At 33.8% G+C, this 9848-nt stretch overlaps 1 protein-coding gene across 1 annotated transcript; it reads left to right on the top strand.

Moving 5' to 3' along the window:
- The first annotated feature begins 3527 nt into the window (after positions 1 to 3527).
- On the top strand, positions 3528 to 9529 carry LOC110898724 (O-fucosyltransferase 39). Its single transcript, XM_022145554.2, has 10 exons — positions 3528 to 4059; positions 4907 to 4969; positions 5100 to 5181; positions 5328 to 5398; positions 5893 to 5981; positions 6081 to 6284; positions 7091 to 7364; positions 7447 to 7674; positions 8173 to 8370; positions 8980 to 9529. The coding sequence occupies exons 1-10, from the start codon at positions 3934 to 3936 to the stop codon at positions 9190 to 9192; spliced, it is 1548 nt and encodes a 515-aa protein (XP_022001246.1). The 5' UTR covers positions 3528 to 3933; the 3' UTR covers positions 9193 to 9529.
- The last annotated feature ends 319 nt before the right edge of the window (positions 9530 to 9848 follow it).

The following is a 9848-nucleotide window of genomic DNA, read 5'->3' on the forward strand; positions in this document are numbered from 1 at the left end:
TCTTTGTTGTTCTGTATTGTTAGTTGTTTGTGTCATAGTTTTTCATACCATTTTGACATTACTTCCCATCAATAATTAACAAATGACTATAAAGATAGATGTTTTATTTAGTTAACATGACTATATACGTTAAAAACTACACCAATTTAAAAGCTATAGGCTAGTTTTCAACATTTCTTATATTTAGCATATACATTTATGGTATAAAGAAATCGACAAAACTTTATAAAGCAAACTCTAAAAATACACATATGGTACTCATCGTAGTTTCTAAAAATAGTCTTGAAGCTTCCGAGAGCACAATTACCTAAATACCTAAAACCTCTCCACAATAATGATCATATGTTATTTTAACTTTTAATTATAACTTTGTTAGAACAATTTCATAGTTTATATAATTATATAAATAAAAACTCAACACGATTATTGTGATTTCCTAATAACATAATTATGATCCAGCAAAGCGAATAATATTTAGAAGCTTAAACCTGTAATGTCCTTTCAAAAAACTTATACTTGTTCAATTAAACTTCAAATTCAAAGATATTACCCGACATCCTTCAATTTTCAATCTCTTGGATGACTACACTATCTCTTTCTCCTTACTGCTAGCACTCATTATAGGTTGATTACATTGCCTTAAAATAACTTACAGGTAAATATAGTACGTAGCAAATTCATAATTTTCATGAAAAGTTATCCTCGACATATATAAGCACAAAAGTTGGTTATTGTACACATAACATGCATATTCCACTAGTAAACAAACTATATTAATTGGTAGTCAAGTTGAGATGGTTTTGAGTAGTGTTGTTGGGGTTTGTGATCGGCGTCGAAGGAACCGGCCAAAAATAACACGAATTGTGTGTCCTAATCACCTTAAGCTAGTAAAGGTAAGAAGGGAGTTGAAACATGAAGAGTATACTGTCAGTGGTTAGATTTTAGTTTATTACAACGGTTTATGAAGCTTGCTTATTGTATCAAAAGTGTGTTTGGAAGTGAGAATCAACAATGTGTTTCCTATTGCTTTATAAAACAAAACAATGATTTTAATGTTGATTAAGACTTATAATAATGGTAATTAAAATGGATTTGTAAACAATATCAGAGAAACAAACTCAAATTTATAATTAATTAGAGCTAGCTTACAAAAATAGCTTGATTTTTTTTATAAAACACAAATGATTTCTGAAATTTGTTAATTTGAAACCCTAATTGTAGACATCAACAATCGTCGATCATACACAATTAGTGCAAAAAAACCTTCACAATATGGATACCAAACAATTGTATGTTTTATAAATTAAGAACAATGAACAAAGCCTAACATGAACCAAAACTTATAGCAATTATTATCTCATAGTGTCAATGATGCAAGAGAATCTAAATAATTACAAGTTCATAACAATACTAACAATCAATTCACGCCGTTTTAACCAAATGATTACAAATGTTTATGTTTCAAACCAAATGTGCAAGAACAAACCCTAAAACTTACAATTCTACACCCGAGGATGATCTTGAAGAGGCTAACCACTCATTGTTGTTGTTTGATTTTCAAAAGCTTTGATTCAATCTTGAGACATGTGATGGAATGCGAATCCCAGTTATTTGGAAAGCAAAAACCCAAAAAGGTCCCAAGAAGTCCTAAATAGAGAACTAGAATTTTTAAATTGAAGTCCATATTAAAATACTGGTCAAAGAGGGGTTTTCCTTGTTTTTGCGCAAGTAGAGCCATCTTGGACGCCCCTAGTGGAACTAGGACGCCCAAAACCTCTTGGGGACATCTAGGAGGACACTAGGCATGGTGTCTTGTTTTGTCTCGTTTTGCTCCATTTCTCTCTAGCTTCATTCCAAAGATCCGTTAAGCCTCCAAATTACATCGTAAACCTGTCAAGACCTGCTAAATACAAACCATCTCATAGTAGTGTATTCTAAAACTCAATTTCACACAAACTGGCAATATTAAACTCGTTAAGCATTTAAATTCACCAACCTATCACATCCCACACTTATCATTTGCTTGACCTTAAGCAAACTCGTTTATTGTTGTCCAACCATTAAAAATAACACACTTCCCATTCTCTTACCAATTCTTAGACATGGTCCATAGTCATACCCTAACTCACAAGACTTATAACTTATCAGTAGATTTATATGCCAGCGAGTAAAATGATGAAACATTTAATAAACAAAGAAATTTCCCAACCAAATTTAACTAAGCCTCAAGTTTCACACGTGTTGACACCTCACACAATGATTCTCCCCTCTCGGTTTGAAATCAAAATTAGTAAGGGTGCACTAATATCCATCACTCAGTGACCAAAATACAAAGCTTGTTTTAATTTGCTTGACTGGCAATCACACTTTCATCAACTAACACGAACGATGCACATATCCAACCAACTTGCAGGTTTTGGTGTTTAGATAAAGTAAGAAGGAATGATGGTTTAAAGGTGGTTAAAACAAAATAAAAGGTGTATACTATCCATTTGAAACGTCTTATTTCTATCCACCAAACTACTAAACATTGGGTAAATGTAACCCACAACGTTATTGTTTCTTAACAACAATTTGTAGATTTACTATGATAAATACATCACAACCTGCATTTTGTAAGATATGAACCTCTAATCTTTTGGTTATGACACACCCCAGCTTACCACCAGAACATCCCTCTAATGACAATATATGATTTATTGATTCAAATAAATAAGCTATTATGCAAAACTGGGTTACTTGGCTAGACGACATCCAATAAAAAATATATAAATATCTAGTGATGTAGGTTCTATCACACAACTTTTTAGAGTTGTAGAATCATGTGAGTATCCAATCATTAGAATAAATAAATTCTCTTGCGCGATGGTAATGTTAAATAAGTTCTCTCGCGCGATGGAGCGGAAAACATGTATATGTCACAAAATAAAAAAGCTTATTATAATGGAATTAGTTTAATTACACATATCTTGAGATACCCATGTTAATATTGACACGTGTTTTACATCGACTGATAACCATGATGAGCTATCGGTTCAATTCGCTACGGTACTGATACTTGGTATAACGTTTTCAATAACGCTTATATCACCGGATTGAAAACACCTAAACCAAACCGTACCAATACATGTATTGTTCGACCAATATCAGTTCAGTCGGTACTCAGTATAATTTACAACAACTAAAAATACTTTATTTTAAATTAAACATTTAAACTCCATTTCAATAAAACCTTCATCAAAATATCACAATATATTTTCCATTTATGAAAATATAAAAATCAATCAATACATTTAATTGAGAAAAAAATATCTTAAATAAAAAAGGTAACATTTTATTCCATTGTAATGTAATGTAATGTAATCATCTATCTAGATATAAAAAAGAAAAGATATAAAAAAGAAAAGAACAAGAGATAAACAAATGAATTACCACCACTCACAAAAATATTACCGTTTGTGTAAAGACAAAAAGTAGCATATACACTATAAATAAATACAATAATAATAACAATATCCTTTCGAACAACACTATGTTTTGTTTAAAGACACGTAAGTTTTACTACTCACTCGGTGACTTTCTCCGCCTTCAATGCACCGAGAAAGCGAAGCAAACAAATTGATTGCATCCACCTGTTACTTCAAATCTTTATTACTCATATAAAAATAATAATAATATTTCTCATAATAAATCACTGCACTTATTATCAGCAGCAATACATCTATATTATATTGTTTTGGAATGTACGACAAACAGAGGTGACCCCATGTGAGCTAGCACCTGCTTTTGCTCTTTCATTCATTCACATCTCTCTCTCTCTCTCTGCCTCTTCCTCCTTCATCTTAACAACAATAATAATTATTTCCCTCTTAAATTCTCCCATTCTTTTCATCTAAACGACACCGTATCTCTTGTCTCCACCACCGCCGGTACATGAAGCTCCACCACCACCGCCACCGGCAGCTCCACGGTGGTGTGTCAGCTGCTGCTTTCTTGCTTGTCGTTTTGCCTCTTGTTGCTTCTTCTAGTTCTAATCATGCTTCTTCTACAGTTTTGTCGGTGAGTTTAGTTGGGTTTTTTTTTTTTTTTTTTTTTTTTTTTTTTTTTTGTGAAGTTTGTTATGGGAATGTGTTTTAGTGTAAGTTTATAAAGATGGGATTTTTTTTTAATTTCTTTTAGTTTATTTTTAATTTTATTTTTTAAGTCCAGCAAATTCATGTTGTTTTGGTTGATATGTTGCTTGAAATCATAGATTATGGATGTTAGATTTCTGGGTTTTTTTTTTCTTTAATTTTTTTATGATGGAAATGCGTTTTGTGTAAATTTAAAGATGGGATTTTTTTTTCATATTTTTTTAAATTCATGTAAATCAAAATCTTTAATTTTTTTTCCTGAAAATTTGTCCAATTAATCTGCACTTTTGTAAATCTGTAATCTTGTTTTTGGTGGACTAATTGCAAGAAATCATGGATTTTGGGCGTTTATTGATTTCCAGAAATATACATAAATTCATAATCATCTGATGTTGATTTAATTCAGAAGCTTTGACTTATGAGTAATGCAAGTCAACTATATTACAAAATGAATTTTGGGGCTTTTAAAATATCCAAATTTGTCATTATTTCTGGAAACATTAAGAAATTCAGCAGCAACAGACCCATAAACCCTAGAAAAATTAAAGCTTTTGAAATAAATTTTATTTTATTTTTTGGGGAAATTCTTTAATTTATGATTTCACAAATGTGATAAAAAAGTTTTAATTTTTTCTACATTTTTTCTTGATGTTTTTTCAGGATTCTAATGCTTCAAAGCTTCATTTTTTTTTGGGAAAATTCTATAATTTATGATTTCACAAATGTGTTAAGAAAGTTTTAATTTTTTACAATTTTTACTGAAATATTTGCAGGATGCTAATGCTTCAAAGCTTCGGCACTCACGTCTGTTTAAGAACGCGTTACAGCGCCAATCGGTGAGTCTGATTTGAATCTTTAATTGATAAAGTTCATATTTTTATTTGTAAATTTGTAAAATCTGACTTTATTTGTAAAAAAAAATAATTTTATTTAAAAAATTATTGATTTTCTTGCTTTCTTGTTTAGTCAAATGAACAGCTGTCTGATCTTTGGACACCCTTATCCAACCAAGGATGGAAACCATTTTCTGAATCCACATCTGCCTCTTGTAAGTAGTATGAATTTAAGTCGATTTCGGTTTGTTCGGGATTGGGATTGCTTATTAAAACTGACTGTTAATTCTGGTTGAGAACAATTAACCACACGATTAATATTCTTGTTTATGATTCTAATGAGTTAATTTCTGATTTAAAGCGTCGTTGCCGGAGTCCACGGGATACATCCAAGTGTTTCTTGATGGTGGATTAAATCAGCAAAGAATGGGGGTATGTTTTCTACATATTCATTCAAAAAACTTTTTAACACATAACAATTAGAGGTGCTAAAATTTGTAGATTATCGAGTTGGTAACTAATCAAAATGGGTTTGGGTCGGATCAAACCTGGTTAGTTGACCCGCCAAGACTTTTTCGGCCAATTTCCCGAGTTTTGTAAGAGGACGCGCATAGGTTTGAAGACATTTTTTTAGTGAAATGTCTTCTAAAAAACAAACTGTCTGCAGAGCTAAACGTCTGCGCGTGGTCTGTGTGGCGCAAGACATAAGAGGCCAGAAGAGGTTTTTCTGAAAAAACAAACGCCACCTAAATCTAATTGGATTTCATAAAATGATTTAGGAGGTTGTAATTAGCAATTGTACACGCTTTGAGTTAGCTTTTATTTACGTACTTTTCTTACCCGTTTGATTTGTTTAGAGACAAGTGTAATGTGGTAAATCGGGCCTTTACGATTCATGTTAACTTACTTTTTATATTTTTAATTAGATATGTGATGCTGTTGCGATCGCTAAAATCCTCAACGCGACACTCATGATACCATATCTTGAAGTGAATCCCGTATGGCAAGACACGAGGTCCGTCTACCTTTTTTTTTATCTATATCCTTTGTACTAATATATTATCATACTTTTTAGAAATGAATATTTATATACGTCGTGTTTTGGTCTTTGCAGTTCGTTCACAGATATTTTTGATGTTGATCATTTTGTGAATATATTGAAGGATGATATATCGATAATTAGAGAGTTGCCTGATGAGTATGCATGGAGTACACGTGAGTATTATGCTTCAGCAATTAGATCTACCCGAATTAAAAACGCTCCTCTTCACGCTTCAGCAAATTGGTATCTTGAAAACGTCGCTCCCGTTCTTGAGAGGTTGGTGGTATACATGATATACCTTGTTTACGAAATTAATCGAAATTTAAGTCAAAACATGCCACTTTTAGTTTGGGAAAATAGATATAACTGTCAGGGGCACACGTTCAGTGTAAAACCGGTTTTAAGTAGAGAACTACGATAACCGCATAAACACTTGTACGTACTGCTCATAGTATATAATGAGAGAGAGAAAGAGAGGCGGTAATGTGGTTACATAAGCGCCTAATGTCTTGTAGTAAAATAATAGATACATGTTGACATGCGGTTCTTGCAGTTGTCTACTTCAAATAGGTATTGTATTGAACGACCGTCATAACTGTTACTATGCATTAGTGGCGAAGCTTGAGATTTCCAACCGGGGGGTCGAAAACGTATATACAAAAAAATTTCTATAAAACGTGGGGTCGAAAACGTATATACCCAAAAATTTCAATACGAAAACCACATACTCTCCACTACTGAACGAAAAATTCGGGGGGTCGGCCGCCCCCTCCCGCCCCCACTATCCTTCGCCCATGTATGCATACACACACACATCCAAGCAAAAAGCTTTATCAATGCACAATATGCTTCAAATGCACATGTGTTAATATATAAAGGACATTTTGATCTTTTTACACTCTTCTTGAACCCTTCGTGTTAATCATGTTCTTGAAGAAGATGAAGAACGCCTTTTATTTACCTTTTTTTAAAAGAAAAAGAAACCGAACTTGAAAACTAGAATGAGAATCAAAATCTATGTTCAAAGAACGGGATTTGAGTATCTAAACAAGCAACTTATATAACTTAAATGTGTTTTACAGCTATGGGATAGCTGCGATTTCACCGTTTTCACACCGACTAGCTTTTGACAACATGCCGATCGAAATCCAACGGTTAAGATGCAAAGTCAACTTTGAAGCATTGGTCTTTGTTCCTCACGTTAGAAGTCTCGGAGAAGCACTTGTGAGTCGTCTCCGGTACCCAATTGTTGAAAGTATCGATGCGGTTGGGACTAAATACATTCGACAAGTTATCGATACCAAAGACGGCCTAGGAGCAGGCAAATTTGTTTCTCTACACTTGCGCTTCGACAAGGTACAAACGATCACTCACTCATTTATTAGAGGGCGAAGTGGTCAATATCTTGATATGTTTTTTTTTATAACTGAATATTCAGGATATGGCTGCTCATTCGGCATGCGATTTTGGTGGAGGAAAAGCCGAAAAAGTGGCTTTGGCGAAATACCGGCAAACGATATGGCAAGGAAGAGTTATGAACTCGCGGTATACGGATGAGGAGTTACGGAACCAGGGTCGTTGCCCGTTGACGCCTGAAGAAATTGGATTATTGCTGGCAGCTTTGGGTTTTGACAACACTACCCGTTTGTACCTCGCTTCACATAAGGTGACAAATTCGACTTATTTAGTTATGAAAAGGGGGATCCGGGTTAGGTTTTATCCATAAAAATATATATAAAAATAGAGTAAATTACGTTTTTGGCCCCTGTGGTTATATCACTTTTACTATATTAGCCCAAAATAAGAATTTTTAACATATCTGCCCCCATGTTCTCTATAACCAACCATTTTGGCCCCTAAGTCTAGAGACCATGGGGGCCAAAATGGTTAGACTTAGGGGCCAAAATGGTTAGTTATTGAGACCATGGGGGCAGATATGTTAAAAATTCCTATTTTTGGCTAATATAGTAAAAGTGATATAACCACAGGGGTCAAAAACGTAATTTACTCGTAAAAATATAAACAAGTTCTAAAACTTTTGATAAAAAAGTGTTCAAAGTCAAGCTGACCTCACTCGCACCAAAATTACGGGGTTACCCATGCTCATTCTGCCACCTTTATTAGTATTGAGAGTATTTTAGACATCTGACTAGTATGGGTACAGGTGTACGGTGGAGAAGCGAGGATAGCCGCGCTACGGCAACTATTTCCATATATGGAAGACAAAAAGAGCCTCGCATCCTCAGCAGAAAGGGCCAAGATAAAAGGAAAAGCTTCTTTGTCGGCTGCGGTTGATTATTATGTTAGTATGCACAGTGACATCTTCATTTCGGCTTCGCCTGGAAATATGCACAATGCTATGGTAAGCATCTTAGGAAGTGTTTGAAATTTAGGGGTGTTCACGGTCCGGTTTGGCCAGTTTTTGACAAAAAATATGGGTCAAACAACTAGTTACGGTTTTGGAAACGACAAACAAACAAACCGGATCAAGCTCAGCCAGAGCGGCCAGTTTGAGCCGATTTTTTAAATATTTTTTTCAATATCAATAGCTTGTGTTTAAAATTAATAATAACTAATAAAGATGGTTTATGAATATAATACATATATATAACTTCATATTCCAAAAATAAATAAATAAATAAATAAATAAGGTTAATAAGTCGAACCGAGTAAATTTCAAACCGGTTGAACCACCGACTTGCTTCGGTTTGAGCAGTTTGGTTGGGTTTAACGGCTTATGGACTTATTTTGGATTTGTGTTCTAAAAGTGATCTGATTATCGTGATCTTTAGTCGCGATGATCATGATTTAATACTTGGATAAACAAATTCCACTTATGATTACCAGAATATTTAGGGGGTCACACGCTTCTCTTTTGTTCATAGAAACGTCGTTTTCGGTTATTTTGTGTATCAATTTTCTTACATAATCAAAATTTGTCAAACACTCAAAACATTTGATTACTCGACAGGTAGGACACCGAACGTACCTCAACTTGAAGACGATAAGACCAAACATGGTGTTATTGGGTCAACTTTTCATGAACAAAAGCATGAGTTGGTCGGATTTTCAAGAAGCGGTTGTAGAAGGGCAACGAAACAGGCTCGGGGAAATTAAGGAACGGAAACCAAAACAGTCGATATACACATACCCAGTTCCCGATTGCGTGTGTCAACAACGTTAATAAGGTGACAACATTGCTGTGTGTAGTTTTGCCGTCCATCGCACATATTGTATGTGTTTGTGTTCTTCACTTGAAATAAGGTGTGTTCTAGCTCGAGCTTTGCTTATACTGTATTTTTCCCACGTGGGTGTTGTGTCGATAGAGGGTTAGCGTGTTACGTAAGTTATACAGTAACATACCCACCATTGAGATTTCATTCTCATGATGTTATATATGTATAATATATATATTTAGTTCATTATTTTAATCTATACAAGTGGAACATTTTGGTCGTGTTATGTATGTACAATGTTCGACACAATTTTGAGTTACAACGTGACGCATTCTTAAGGTTGAATCCTGACAACCCGACTCAGTTACATGAGATTGTGCGGTTATGTAACCGTATAATTCATCTTCTTTCTTTCTCGTTGTATTTATTTGGTTCTTGTAGTTCTTTATTTTAAAAATAATTTATTATAAATGATTTTATTATACTCGTCCTTGGCAAGATTATTAAAGAAACTGCAGCCCCAAAGGTTAATATGGTGGTAAATTATGCAAAAGACACGTGTGGTATGATTTTAGCCGTTAAAAAAAATAAAGAAAACTGCAATACATTATGTTTATGATAACTAAAGGATATATCAAAGGATCTGCAATACAGTATGTTTATA

Source organism: Helianthus annuus, chromosome 15, assembly GCF_002127325.2.
Source record: "Helianthus annuus cultivar XRQ/B chromosome 15, HanXRQr2.0-SUNRISE, whole genome shotgun sequence".
Lineage (NCBI taxonomy): Eukaryota > Viridiplantae > Streptophyta > Magnoliopsida > Asterales > Asteraceae > Helianthus > Helianthus annuus.

What these genes read in the sequence shown, in the direction of transcription:
- LOC110898724 (XM_022145554.2), top strand. Translation starts at nt 3,934, where the DNA reads ATGAAGCTCCACCACCACCGCCACCGGCAGCTCCACGGTGGTGTGTCA. An exon ending in GTCGCTCCCGTTCTTGAGAG is followed by an intron (nt 6,285 to 7,090) that starts GTTGGTGGTATA and finishes TGTGTTTTACAG; the next exon opens with CTATGGGATAGCTGCGATTT. An exon ending in TACACTTGCGCTTCGACAAG is followed by an intron (nt 7,365 to 7,446) that starts GTACAAACGATC and finishes CTGAATATTCAG; the next exon opens with GATATGGCTGCTCATTCGGC.